The 14,046-nt window shown below is 44.9% G+C and overlaps 1 protein-coding gene across 2 annotated transcripts in view; it reads right to left on the bottom strand.

Annotated features, from left to right (window-relative positions):
• Positions 1-14,046, bottom strand: part of rnf123 (ring finger protein 123) — a 718,228-nt gene that overhangs the window by 426,863 nt on the left and 277,319 nt on the right. For both annotated transcript variants that reach the window (XM_072472026.1, XM_072472027.1), the window contains exons 24-26: positions 8,889-8,972; positions 8,206-8,313; positions 6,045-6,222 (exon numbers count right to left, since the gene is read on the bottom strand). In XM_072472026.1, coding sequence (XP_072328127.1) covers positions 6,045-6,222; positions 8,206-8,313; positions 8,889-8,972 — 370 coding nt within the window. The remainder of the gene's footprint in view (positions 1-6,044; positions 6,223-8,205; positions 8,314-8,888; positions 8,973-14,046) is intronic.

Here is a 14,046-nt window from a genome sequence, read left to right as displayed (position 1 = left end):
ATGCATCAGATCTCAGCTCTGCAGTCCTGCTACATCCAGTTGGTGATGGACAATTAAACACCTCAATGGGAGGTGGCTACTCTACAAATACCCCCATCCTCAGTGATGGACGAGCCCAGCATCAGTGCAAAAGACAAGCCTGAAGTATTCGTAATAATCTTCAGCCAGAAGTGCTGAGTGTAGACCTCTTCACATGGTATCAAGAAACAGCTGAAGGCATTGTATACTGCAAAGACTTGTGCTCCAGAACCTGCCGCTTCCCTAGCCAAGCTGCTCTAGTACAACTACAACCCTAACATTCATCCAACATTGTGTAAAATTGCCCAGGTATGTCCTATGCACAAAAAGCAGGACAAATCCAATCCAGAGAATTACTGCCCCATCAGCCTACTCTCAGTATGAACTTATAAAATAAGAGCAGAAGTAGGCCATTCAGCCCCTCGAGTCTGCTTCCATGACTGGTCGGTTTGTGTTCAGGTTAACATTCCCATCTACCCCTACTAACTTTCGATTCCTTCACATAACAAGAATCTGTCTACCTTCAACTCCAAAATATTCATTGACCCCACCGCCTTCTGAGGCAAAGGTTCAAAAATCGCAAAACCCTCTCAGGGAAAAAAATTCTCATCTGTCCTATAAGTGCGATCCCTAATTTCTCCTCTTGGTTTTGAACTCAGCCACAAGAGGAATCATTCTTTCCACATCCACTTTGTTGAGACCATTCAGGATCTCATACACTTCAATCAAGTCATCCTCTCACTCTTCTAAGCTTGCAGTGGAAACAAGCCCAGTCTGTCCAACCTTTCCTCACAAGACAACCCCGCTCATTCTGGGCATTAATCTAGTAAACTTCCTCTGAACCACCTCCTAACACATTTACATCCTTCCTTAAATAAGGAGACCAAAACTGTACACAGTACTCAAGGTGCAGTCTAATCAATGTCTTGTATAACTGAAGCATAACATCCATACTTTTCTTCAATTCCTCTCATGATAAAGTACAGTATTCTTGATTACTTGCTACACCTGCATGCCAACCTTTATGATTCATGCACATGAACACCTAGGTCCCTCTGCACCTCAGCATTCGGCAGTTGTTCATCATTTAACTAATACTCTGTTTTTTAATTCTTCTTCCCCATTTTCCCACCTGCCAGGGTTTTGTCCACTCAATCAACCTATCCACCTGCAAACTCCGTTTGTCTTCTTCACAACATACTTTCCTATCTATCTTTGTGCTTTCTGTAAATTTAGCTACCTTGCCTTCACTCCCCTCATCCAAGTCTTTGATGTAAATTGTGAAAGTAGAGGCCCCAGCACAGACCCCTGCAGGACTCCACTCATCACATCCTGTCAATCATCCAAAGACCCATTTATGCATAATCTTGATTTTCTGCCAGCCAGCCAGCGAAACCTGCAATCCAGGCCAATATGTTACCCCCTACATCATGAGTTTTTAGTTTTTGCAACCGCATTTGATATGGCACCTTATCAAATGCTTTCTGGAAATCCAAGTAAAGTAAGTGTACAGGCTCCCCTCTATCCACGACTCTTCTTGTTCCTTCAAAGCACTCTAATGAATTGATTAAACAAGATTTCCCTTTTATAAAACCATCGATCATCAGTAAACTGATGAAAGGGGTCATCAGCAGTATTATCAAGCAGAATTTGCTTTTCAATAACCTGCTCACCAACAGTCAGTTTGGTTTCCACCAGGGCCACTCAGCTCCTGACCTCATTACAATCTTGTTTCAAACATGAACAAGTGAGCTGGCCGCCAAAGTGGAAGCGAGAGGCAGTGTGGCATCAAGGAGGCTTAATAAAACTGGGGTCAATGGTAATCAGTGGGGAGACTCCACTGGTTAGAGTCATATCTGGCACAAAGGAAGATAGTTGTGGTTGTTGGAGGTCAATCATCTCAGTTCCAGGACAGCATTGCAGGGGTTCCGCAGGATAGTGTCCTCAGCCCAACCATCTTCAGCTGCTTCATCAATTTCTTTCCTCCTATCATAAGATCAGAAGTGGATGTTTGCTGATGATTGCACAATGTTCAGCACCATTCAGGACCCCTCAGATACTGAAGCAGTCAATGTCCAATTGCAACATGGTAATGTCCAGGCTTGGGCTGACAAGTGGCAAATAACACTCATGCCACACAAGTGCCAGGCAATGACCATTTTCAAAAAGAGACAATCGAACCATGGTCCCTTAAAATTCAATGCCATTCCCATCACTGAATCCCCCACTATCAACATCCTGCGGGGTTACCTTTGACCAGAAACTGAACTGGACTAGCCTTTAAAATACTGTGGCTAGAAGAGCAGGTCAAAGGCTAGGAATCTTCGGCGAGTAACTCACCTCCTGACTCCCAAAGCCTGTCCACCATCTACAAGACACAAGCCAGGAGTGTGATGGAGTCCTCTACACTTGCCTGGATAAGTGCAGCTCCAACAACATTCAAAAAGCTCAATAGCATCCAAGACAAAGCAGTCCACTCGATTGGCAAGTCTTCCACAGACATTCACTCCCTCCACCACAAACAGACTGCAAGCACTGCAGGAACTCACCAAGGCTCCTTCGGCAACACTACAATCTAAAACAGTGTTTTTCAAACATTTTTTCCCGGGACCCACTTTTATGAGCTGGCCAACTTCGAAACCCACACCGGTCAACCTTCGCGACACACCATTTTCACTTACCTTTGATGCGACAGGTCAGCCTTATTGGGCCTCACAATCTCAATTGCTTTGTCATTCAATGTTACATTTCTGCTAAAGATTGTAGCTGATGATTTAAGTTCTCGCTGCATCCTTTGAAAAAAATCATGAGGTTTGTCTTCGAACTTGCCATGCTTAGTCTTCAAATGCCTTTGAGGATTTTAAACTTCATTTGTCAGTACTTCCCTCCACATAACACACATGGGCTTTGCATCCTGATTTGCATTGGCACAATTAAAAAAGCCATATCTCAAGAAATCATCTTTACACTGATTTGTTCCCAATTTCAGTTTGTTCTTTATTAAAATGATCCCTCTTCAGTTTTTCACAGTCCTGTTGCCTCACTTGCTTGCAGCTAGAAAATGGAGGAATATCTCCTCCGTGATTTTAAGCCAAAAGTAAGGACGTACAGGGCGCGTGATTCTGTGTACGTGCCGGGTGTGTGATCTGCTCTCTGCTGCCGCTTCTGGCTGGAAGACTGCAACGCTCTATTTAAAAGCCGGTCGCAGACGGAATTCTCAATTTAAAAGCCGATCACTCCATGATCCTTCTGTGGCCACCTAAAATGGCATTCCGCAGAGGATGCTGGGAGAATTGGCCAAGTTCGAGGACAAGCAGGCTGCTGTTCAAATAAGCACTTGAGAAATAAACTGCAGCTCAGACTCTACAATACACAGGAAAAAGGTCATCTCCAAGCTATCCCAGGAATAGAACTGCCTTGTCAATCACACTTGTTTACAATCATACTTGTTTACCAGACACAGCAGCACCTAAACTCTTTATTTGGAAGGACCTACCTGCCCCCAACACTTGCAGGCATGGCCACTGAGTGCCCACCCCAAAATCGATGTGGCAGCCCCTGATTGGACTTGATCGATCAGGGTGATCGACAATGACCCAGAGACTGGCCACCAAAGGGCACGAAATCCAAGCAGGTTAAAAGGTGCTGCACCACCTTAGAATCTCTTTCTGTGCAGCAGCAACCAACAACGGTGACCCTTCACTGGCCAAAGAGGAAGACCATCCTCGACACCAGCAGAAGGAAGACCAGAGCCAAGGGCGAGGAAGACCAACAACCAACCATCGAGGACTGCAAGACTGCGGGTTACACTTAAAGGCCATATCTGTCCGGTACTTGCCAGACACTTGAAGTGAAGTTAAAGTCTTGCGCGAACTAGCTTTGTAGTTTAACTTATGTGTGTGTGTGATTGATTAACAGTAACAATTGTGTGATAGTGAGTAAATATTGAATTATTGTATGAAACAGGCTTGTAGTCATTTATCCACCGTATATGGGTTAAGACACACTGTGGTTTAGACACAACACTCCCGACACCTGCCTGTGACTCATCCGTGGGTCGCGACCTGCAGTTTGAAAAACCCTGATCTAGAAGGACAAGAAAGCAGAAAGTTCAAAGATGAGCAGGTTAGGTGGATGGCCATGATAAATTGTCCCCTAGTGTGGGGATGTGCAGGTTAGGTTACGGGGTTACAGGTATAGGGTGGAGTGGATTGGTGCAGACTTGATGGGCCGAATGGCCTCCTTCTGCACTGTAGGAATTCTATGATTCTACATGGAAACATCACCATCACCAAGCCACTCACCATCCGGACTTGGAAAAATATCACATTTCCTTCACTGTTGTTGGGTCAAAATCTTGGATCTCCCTCCCTAACAGCAAAGTGGGTGTCCTACTCCACATGGACTGCAACGGTACAAGGAGGTGGCTCTCCACCACCTTCTCAAGGGCAATTAGAGATGGGCAATAAATGCTGTCCTAGCCGGCGATGCTCTCATCCCCAAAATTGAAATTTTTAAAATTCAAAACTATGAGGGGTCCAGACAATACAGATAGGTAGAAATGTCGAGAAATTAGGACACTCATATAAGGCGAATGGTAAAAAAACAAACTAATGGTCACATGAGGAAAAATAGTTTTGTATGCAGTATGTCATTAGGATCTGGAAGACACTACCTGTGACTGTGACGGAGGCATAGTCCATCACACCTTTCAAAATGGGATTTGGATAGCACCCGAAGAAAAACATGCAAGGCTACTGGGAAAGATTTAGAAATGGAACTAACTGAATGCAGTGAATTACCACAGACACAACAGGCCAAATTGTAGCCTCCAGTACTGGAATCGTTCTATGAAAATCGCAGGTCTCATATTTCAAATACAATTTCAGACGCTGCACAGGAGAATAATAATAAGCTTGTTATAAATTAATCAATAACTATTTAATGCCACCAGCCTCTGAAACCATTCACAGCTCGTCTCGGCATATGGTAACAATGTTATTTCTTCATTCATTTCTATATCTGAAATCACACTGAGACTTTTAGCAATTATGCATAGCTCCAACAAACATCGAGTAGAGCACAAGTGACTGCTCTGATTGAGACGCTCCATAACATGCTGATTCATTTGAAAAAAAAACGATTCATCATCCTGATTGAAGCCAGGGTGCTTGTTTGGAATGGGGCCAGGGGTTTGGTGTGGGAGGCAGGGGTATGTGTTAACCAAGTGATGCAGAGCTGAAGACTGTTTGAGATTTAGAGAAGTTCTCAAAGTTACTCCACAGAAAAGGGTACTCAGCATCATCGAATCCCTACAGTACAGATGGCATTCGGCCCAGCAAGTCTGCACTGACTCTCCGAAGGAGCACTCTACCCAGGTCCATTGCCCCGCCCTATCCCCGTAACCTAACCTGCATATCCTTGGACACTAAGGTACAATTTTAGCATGGCCAATCCACTTAATCTGCACATGGACTGTGGGAGGAAACCGAAGCACCCGGAGGAAACCCACACAGACAGGGGGAGAATGTGCAAACTCAACACAGACAGTCACCCAAGGCTGGAATTGATCCCGTGTCCCTGGTGCTGTGAGGCAGCAGTCCTAACCACTGTCCCACCCAATTGAGGTTGTTGCTTCCAACCACAACTTGATTTATGCAACTCCTTTAATATAGTAAAAGGTCCCCAGGCATTTCACAAGAGCATGATCAAACCTAGTCACATAAAGAGATATTACGACTGTGCACCAAAAACTTGGTTAAAGGGCTGGGTGTTGAAAAGCACCTTAAAGTGGGAGAGAGGTAGAGACATTTTACAAAGGCCATCAGAACGTAATACCCAGGCAGCTGAACATATAGCTGGCAAAGTTGGAGCATATATAACCTACACTAACCACATTCCCACAAAAGATTTAACACCCCACTGTAGTGTAATTAAACAGCAAGCAAATTGTCCCGGGGCAAAAGATTCTTTCCTAGTCCAAGCACAAGACTTGTTGATCACTGACCCACGTTCCCTGCACTTACCAGACAGTTCGTCCATGCCATTGACTGGACTGAAGTAATTCTTCAGAGCGCTGTAGCTGTTCATGGCGACGTTCATGTAGAACTCTGGCATGAAAGCAAACAGCGTCTTTGTCCGGTCACTGTGTTCGATTACTCGTATGCACACCTGCAGCAGCCAGTAGATGTCCAACATCTTCTCCTGAAACAAGAACAAGTTTTACTACACAAGGAGCAACGGCAACTAGCCTCTAGGAAGAGTAGAACCACCTAGCTTTTGCCCTAGCCTCACCCTATGCACAAGACCAAGACACATCCCCAAGCTATGAAACTGAAATGACCGACGGACTGGAATTATTGTCTGACCACATTACAATGTTGATCCTGTGTTGGTGGGAAGATTTCAAGTGTGCAAGTGGGATTCCGTACTCCACACAGCAACATGTTGGTATAAACTATACGTAACTATACTATTCCCTGATGGAATGCATCCCAGAGTGCTAAAAGAGATGGCTAGGGAAATTGCAAATGCACTAGTGATAATTTACCAAAGTTCACTAGACTCTGGGGTGGTCCCGGCGGATTAGGAATTAGCAAACGTGACACCACTGTTTAAAAAAGGAGGTAGGCAGAAAGCGGGTAATTATAGGCCAGTGAGCTTAACTTCGGTAGTAGGGAAGATGCTGGAATCTATCATCAAGGAAGAAATAGCGAGGCATCTGGATGGAAATTGTCCCATTGAACCCAGCATGGGTTCATAAAGGGCAGGTCGTGCCGAACTAATTTAGTGGAATTTTCTGAGGACATTACCAGTGCGGTAGATAACGGGGAGCCAATAGATGTGGTATATTTGGATTTCCAGAAAGCCTTTGACAAGGTGCCGCACAAAAGGTTGCTGCATAAGATAAAGATGCATGGAATTAAGGGGAAAGTAGTAGCATGGATAGAGGATTGGTTAATTAATAGAAAGCAAGAGTGGGGATTAATGGGTGTTTCTCTGGTTGGCAATCAGTAGCTAGTGGTGTCCCTCAGGGATCAGTGTTGGGCCCACAATTGTTCACAATTTACATTGATGATTTGGAGTTGGAGACCAAGTGCAATGTGTCCAAGTTTGCAGACGACACTAAGATGAGTGGTAAAGCAAAAAGTGCAGAGGATACTGGAAGTCTGCAGAGGGATTTGGATAGGCTAAGTGAATGGGCTAGGGTCTGGCAGATGGAATACAATGTTGACAAATGTGAGGTTATCCATTTTGGTAGGAATACAGCAAAAGGGGTTATTATTTAAATGATAAAATATTAAAACATGCTGCTGTGCAGAGAGACCTGGGTGTGCTAGTGCATGAGTCGCAAAAAGTTGGTTTACAGGTGCAACAGGTGATTAAGAAGGCAAATGGAATGTTGTCCTTCATTGCTAGGGGGATGGAGTTTAAGACTAGGGAGGTTATGCTGCAATTGTATAAGGTGTTAGTGAGGCCACACCTGGAGTAGTGTGTTCAGTTTTGGTCTCCTTACCTGAGAAAGGACGTACTGGCACTGGAGGGTGTGCAGAGGAGATTCACTAGGTTAATCCCAGAGATGAAGGGGTTGGATTACGAGGAGAGGTTGAGTAGACTGGGATTGTACTCATTGGAATTTAGAAGGATGAGGGGGGATTTTATAGAAACATATAAGATTATGAAGGGAATAGATAGGATAGATGGGGGCAGGTTGTTTCCACTGGCGAGTGAAAGCAGAACTAGGGGCATAGCCTCAAAATAAGGGGAAGTAGATTTAGGACTGAGTTTAGGAGAAACTTCTTCACCCAAAGGGTTGTGAATCTATGGAATTCCTTGCCCAGTGAAGCAGTCGAGGCTCCTTCATTAAATGTTTTTAAGATAAAGATAGATAGTTTTTTGAAGAGTAAAGGGATTAAGGGTTATGGTGTTCGGGCCGGAAAATGGAGCTGAGTCCACAAAAGATCAGCCATGATCTCATTGAATGGCGGAGCAGGCTCGAGGGGCCAGATGGCCTACTCCTGCTCCTAGTTCTTATGTTCTTATGTAACTGGGGAAAGTTTTCAGAAAACCACCACACAGATTACTTCACTCTGACCGATTTCACAGACTAGTTGGTCAAGCTCCAAGCTTCCTAATGAAAGTGGGTGTCTCCTCACATCAATATTCCCAGCATGTGGTCCACTTTACCTTGGAGTAGATGGTGGCATTGATCCACGCTAGGCGGCGACTCAGGTGATTCAGCTTCTCAGAGAAAACTTTCTGACTCTTTGTCAATTCATCTAGAATATCCTTCCTCTGAAAGGAATAAAGGCACAACTTGAAGCTGGAGATGCATGGAAGATCATAAAGAGACACGCTGTCATAGCTTTTTGTCTTGCACTCATCAGGACAGAATTGCAAGAATATCAAATCTCAAAGGGAACAGCAATTTATACTGCAAGAGAAAGGTTTACTCAGGAAGTGATTATAATGTGTAATTCACTACCACAAAGAGTAGGTGAGGTGAATAGTACAGAGGCATGGCAGGGGTAGCTAAGTAAGCCCAGATGGACCAAGGAATAGAGCATATTTTGATGGGCTTAAATGAATCGTTAGAGTATGCTCATGTGGAGCATAAACATAGGCATAGAATTTTTGGGTCAAATGACCTGCTTTTGTGCTACTTTATAATAAAGTTCCAGAATGCTTTCCACAGTTAACAGTCTACCATCAAGACACAGATCTGAATAATGACCACTCGAGCAAGAGTCAAGACCAACCAGTATCCATGGACCTGTATCCAGAGTCAGGGCAACAAATTAACTATGTATTTGTATCACCAACCAAATGCAATCTGTCTTTGTCGCAGACTCACTTTACTTCTCCCTTACCTTTGCAGGACATCGAGCAATTTTGTCTTCAGTGTCCTTCAACGCCACTGCATATTCATGGACGTCGTCCGATACACCCACCATCTGCAGACACAGACAGTGAGTTGAACACAACCCATGAAACCAAGCCTTTTTGTCAATAATAAACAAGATGGACTCTAACTGTTAAATATATGCCCCGAGAATCTTTCCACTGTGGCACAGTAAAATCAGCCCATTATGTGTCTCCTAGCAAATACATGGTAGGTTGTTACACAAGGTTAAATCTCACGGGATCCAGGGTGAGGTAGCCAATTGGATCCAAAATTGGCTTGACGACAGAAGACAAAGGGTGTTGTAGAGGGTTGTTTTTCAAACTGGAGGCCTGTGACCAGTGGTGTGCCTCAGGGATCAATACTGGGTCCACTGTTATTTGTTATTTATGTTAATAATTTGGATGAGAATTTAGGAGGCATGGTTAGTCAGTTTACAGATGACACCAAGATTGGTGGCATAGTAGACAGTGAAGAAGGTTATCTAGGATTGCAACGAGATCTTGATCAATTGGGCCAGTGGGCCGATGATTAGCAGATGGAGTTTAATTTAGATAAATGTGAGGTGGTGCATTTTGGTAGATCAAATCATAGAACCATATAATTTACATTGCAGAAGGAGGCCATTTGGTCCATCGAGTCTGCACTGGCCCCTGTAAAGAGCACTCCATTCAAGCCCATGCCTCCACCCCATCCCCATAACCCAGCAGCCCCACCTAACCTTTTTCGACACCGAGGGCAATTTATCATGGCTAATCCACCTAACCTGCACATGGGAGACTGTGGGAGAAAACCGGAGCACCCGGAAGAAACCCACGCAGACACAGGGAGAACGTGCAGACTCCGCAGAGACAGTGACCCAAGCCGGGAATCGAACATGGGACCCTGGAGCTGTGAAGCAATTGTACTAACCTCTGTGCTACCCATATTCGGGCAGGATCTACTCAGTTAATGGTAGGGTGTTGGGGAGAGTAAAAGGACAAAGAGACCTGGGAGTACAGGTTCATAGCTTCCTGAAAGTGGAGTCACAGGTGGACAGGGTGATGAAGACGACATTCGGCATGCTTGGTTTCATTACTCAGATCATTGAATACAAGAGTTGAGACGTCTTGCTGAAGTTGTACAAGACATTAGTAAGACCACACATGGAATACCGTGTACAGTTCTGGTCACCCTATTATAGAAAGGATATTATTAAACTAGAAAGACTACAGAAAAGATTTACGAGGATGCTACCGGGACTGATAGTTTGCGTTATAAGGAGAGGCTGGATAGACTGGGACCTTTTTCCCTGGAGCGTAGGAGGCTTAGAGGTCATCTTATAGAGGTCGATAAAATAATGAGGGGCATAGATAAGGTAGTCAACATCTTTTCCCAAAGGTAGTCTAAAATTAGAGGGCATAGGTTTAAGATGAGAGGCGAGAGATACAAAAGGGTCCAGAGGGGCAATCTTTTCACACAGAGGGTGGTGAGTGTCTGGAACGAGCTGCCAGAGGCAGTAGTAGAGGCGGGTACAATTTTGTCTTTTAAAAAACATTTAGACAGTTCTCTGCGAAAGATGGGTATAGAGGGATATGGGCCAAATGCAGGCAATTGGGACTAGCTGAGTGGTTAAAAAGTGGTGGCATGGTCAAGTTGGGCCGAAGGGCCTGTTTTCATGCTGTACACCTCTATGACTCTATGATTTTGTAATCGTCCCTTCACCTGGAGCCACCCCCATCTTCCACTACTTGTTCAGGCTGTGGTGTCCCATTCAACCCGTGCTAGATTTCAAATACCCGATCCCATTGTTGACTGAGACCACATTATTTCACCACCCGACGCCATTCTTCAGCTACTCATCCCAGCCACACATCTGCCCGACTCTGCATATTCCGCTCTGTAGAACAGAGCTTCCAGCAATCTAAGTCTATTTCTGGAACTGTTTCCCCAAACATTAACGCTTTGCCATCTCAATTTTAGTTCCTTTTAAAAACCTCATCAAAACAGTTGTTCTCATTTGTTCAGGGGGTATGAGCATTGTTGACAAAGTCAACATTTCCTGCCCCTCCCTAATTGCCCTGAACTGCGCGACTTGCTTCAGACGGCAGTTAGAATCAAGCACATTGCTGTAGATCAGATGTCACATTCAGGCCAGACACTGTGGGTCTGGAGTCACATACATAGAAACATAGAAAATAGGTGCAGGAGTAGGCCATTTGGTCCTTCGAGCCTGCACCCCCATTCAATATGATCTTGGCTGATCATGCAAATTCAGTATCCCACTCCTGCTTTCTCTCCAAACCCTCTTATCTTTTAGCACCAAGGACCACGTCCAGCTCCTTCTTGAATACATCCAACGAACTGGCCCCCAACAGATTTCTGTGGTAGAGAATTTCACAACTTCGCAATTCTCTAAGAAGTTCTTCCTCATCTCAGTCCTGAATGGCTTACCCCTTATTCTTAGGCTGTGAAGCCTAGATCTGGACTTCCCCAACATCAGGAACATTCTTCCTGCATCTAGCCTGCCCAGTCCAATCAGGATTTTATATGTTTCTATGAGATCCTCTCTTATTCTTCTAAACTCCAGTGAGTACAAGCCCAGTCGATCCAGTCTCTCTTTATATGTCAGTCCTGCCATCCCAGGAATTAGTCTGGTAAACCTTCATTGGACACCCTTAATAGCAAGAATGTCCTTCCTCAAACTAGGAGACCAAAACTGCACACAATACTCAAGGTGTGGCCCCACAAAGGCCCTGTATAATTGCAGCACTACATCCCTACTATACTCAAACCCTCTCGCTATGAAGGCCAGCATACCATTTGTTTTCCTCACCGCCTGCTGTACCTGCATGCCAACCTTCAGTGACTGTTCCACCATAACACCCAGGTTTTGTTGCACCTCCCTTTTCCTAAAACTGCCACCATTCAGATAATAATCTGCTTTCCTGTTTTTGCCACTAAAGTGGATAACCTCACATTTACCCACATTATATTGCATTTGCCAAGTATTTCCCCCTCAGCAGCCTGTCCAAGTCACCCTGCAGCCTCTTTGCATCTTCCTCACAGCACACACTGCCACACAACTTAGTGTTGTCTGCAAATTTGGCGATATTCAATGCAATTTCTTTGTCCAAATTATTAATGTATATTGTGAATAGCTGGGGTCCCAGCACTGAACCCTGCGGTACCCCACTAGTCACTGCCTGCTGTTGCTAACTTTTGGTTGGTTCAATTGGCTCTGTTTTATAACCTTTGCTCTCGAGTCGCCAGGTATCTTTATGACACCGCCACGAGGTCAAGTTCAAGTAATGATCAATAACTCAATGCACCAATTAGTAAGATTCAAATCAAAGCACATTTATTTACACACAGTCAAATCTACTCATGCATAAACGCTACTTTCTAAGCTACTTCTGTAACTAACAGGCCTGTATTTAGCTTTGGACTGGCCCACCAGGTCAGGGGAACAAATGGCCTTTCGTTCGGGTTCTGAGTCTGCGGGATTCAAAAGCTGGTATGGACTGGTATTGACTTGAAACTTACGGTCTTTTGGCGGCAGCTGAACAGGTCACTGTCAAGGGTTGGTTCGCATTGCTGAGTGACCCTGTCAAGAAGGACGATTTGAACTTGGGGGCTTTACTTTGTAGTCCCCAGGGGCTTCCCGCCTTTTGGGGCGAACCCCATACCTGGTTCCAAGTGATTGGACTTCGTTCCAATCGCTTGGTTTGATTTCTCCAATACTGGGGCAGTTCCCTGATCGATGGGCAGTCTTTAGGTGTCCGTTAACCTCTTTTGTGTTGGCTCATGCTGGCGCCGAGGAGTCTGGCTTGGCCTTGTTTATTTCAAATGTTTCTATTGTTCCCGGGGATCGCTCATTAGTATGTAGATGGCCGCTACATTATTATGCAGATGGTTGCTGGTATCGATGCTGTCTGGGCTTTTGCAGAGTTTAATACACAGTAAACTTGCACCTGCTAGTTTCTGCCTGTGTTGGCTGAATTTCCCTTCAGCCTTTGCTGTTCTCCCTTTTACGTCGGGAATTGGCCAACCCAGGTGGCTACACTGCCACTCTGAAAAGGACCCATTTATTTCCACTCTCTGCTTCCTTTCTGCCAATCAGTTCTCTTATCAACGTCAATACATTACCCCCAATACCATGAGATTTAATTTTGCTCACTAATCTCTTGTGTGGGGCCTTGTCGATAGCTTTTTGAAAGTCCAGATACACAACATCCACTGGTTCACCCTTGTCCACTCTACTGGTCACATCCTCAAAAAATTCCAGAAGATTTGTCAAGCATGATTTCCCTTTAGTGAATCCTGTCCCCACTTAGCAAATGCTCAAGTTATTCCATCCTTAATAATTGACTCCAGCACTTTCCCCACCACCAATGTCAGGCGAACCGGTCTATGATTCCGTTTTCTCTCTCCCTCATTTTTTAAAAAGTGGGGTTACATTAGCTACCCACCAATCCATTGGAACTCTTCCAGAGTCTATAGAATGCTAAAAAATGATCACCAATGCGTCCACTATTTCTAGGGCCACTTTCTTAAATACTCTGGGATGCAGAGCATCAGACCCTGGGGTTTTAATCCCATCAATTTCCCCAATACAATTTCCTGACTACAATTTCCTGACTAATAAGGGTTTCCTCAGTTCCTCCTTCATGCAAGGCCCTCTGCCCCTAGTATTTCCGGAAGGTTATTTGTGTCCTCATTAGTGAAGGCAGATCCAAAGTAATCGTTCAAAAGGTCTGCTATCTCTTTCTTTGCCCATTATGAATTCACCTGATTCTAACTGCAAGGGACCTACATTTGTCATCACCAGTCTTTTTCTCTTCACATATCTAAAGAAGTTTTGCAGTCAGTTTTTATTTTTTCTGCAAGCTTGCTCTCGTATTCTGGGCAGGATTCTCTCAGCCCACGCCGGGTCGGAGAATCGACAGGCCGGGTGCGAAGCGCGTGACGCTGGTCCGCCAATTCTCCAGCTGAGCGGAGAATCGGCGCAATTGGCGCTGGCGCAGTCGGCGCGACGCCGGTCGGGGGTCTCCGCCCGGGATGGGCCGAGTGGCCGCAAAAAAAATCTGAGGCCCGCTGGTGCTGTCCACATGTGGTCTTACCCAGCGGGACCTCGGCATGCATCC

Source organism: Scyliorhinus torazame, chromosome 13 (genome assembly GCF_047496885.1).
Source record: "Scyliorhinus torazame isolate Kashiwa2021f chromosome 13, sScyTor2.1, whole genome shotgun sequence".
In the NCBI taxonomy this organism is placed as follows: Eukaryota; Metazoa; Chordata; class Chondrichthyes; order Carcharhiniformes; family Scyliorhinidae; genus Scyliorhinus; species Scyliorhinus torazame.
This window is presented reverse-complemented; position numbering and strand designations above follow the sequence as displayed.